Raw genomic sequence first — 748 nt, 5'->3', positions numbered from 1 at the left:
GGCGTCGTCAGCATGAAGAAGCACGGCATCAAGGACGGACACATTATCAACATTAACAGGTGAGCAGGGAGGACGATAATTTCCTCTCCGTTGAGTGTTATTTCTTCCCAAGTTGCCCTTCCCTTACTCCCTTCTCGCGCAGCGTCGCGGGTCACCGCATCCTCGCGGTCCCGGGGATGCCGGGTTCAGTCATCTCGTACAGCGCCTCGAAGCACGCCACGGTGGCCCTCACCGAGGGGCTGCGCGCCGACCTGCAGGTGCTTAAGGCCAGCGGCTTCAGGATCCGCGTCACGGTAAGGGCAAGCTCGACTGCGTCCCCTGCGTAGCCGTAGCCGTCTACTCTAGGATGCCGTCGTCAACTCCTGCTTTTCGTCTGCTTGTTCGCAGAGCCTCAGCCCTGGCGCCGTCCAGACCGAGATGATGCCTGACGAGTACGTCAAGTCGCTCCCGGAGGCCGACATGGTCCTCAAGGCCAAGGACGTGTCCAACGCCGCGCTCTACGTCCTCGGCTCGCCCCCCGCGGTCGAGGTACGCCACGCCACTCCGCCGCTCCATGTCCTGTCGTCGGGCAGCTTCCGCCCGCCGTGCTGGCGTCCGACCCTAGTGACCCACAACGCGTCTGGTTTGTTCGTGTTTCAGATCACCGAGCTGACCATCCGACCCACCGGCGAGTTCATGTAGACGCCGCCGTGCTGCCGACAACGAACAGGCTGCGCTGCCGCGTCTGTCCGACAACCGGCAGGAAACT

At 63.1% G+C, this 748-nt stretch overlaps 1 protein-coding gene across 1 annotated transcript in view; it reads left to right on the top strand.

Annotated features, from left to right (window-relative positions):
* LOC113209732 (farnesol dehydrogenase) overlaps positions 1–748 on the top strand; it is a gene marked incomplete at its 5' end in the record, with an annotated part of 6,914 nt that continues 6,166 nt past the window's right edge. Inside the window, 4 exon segments of the mRNA XM_052273358.1 lie at positions 1–59; positions 143–293; positions 388–528; positions 640–748. Coding sequence (XP_052129318.1) covers positions 1–59; positions 143–293; positions 388–528; positions 640–681 — 393 coding nt within the window.

The sequence above is a fragment of the Frankliniella occidentalis genome, unplaced genomic scaffold, assembly GCF_000697945.3.
Source record: "Frankliniella occidentalis isolate FOCC.00 unplaced genomic scaffold, Focc_3.1 Scaffold265, whole genome shotgun sequence".
In the NCBI taxonomy this organism is placed as follows: Eukaryota; Metazoa; Arthropoda; class Insecta; order Thysanoptera; family Thripidae; genus Frankliniella; species Frankliniella occidentalis.
This window is presented reverse-complemented; position numbering and strand designations above follow the sequence as displayed.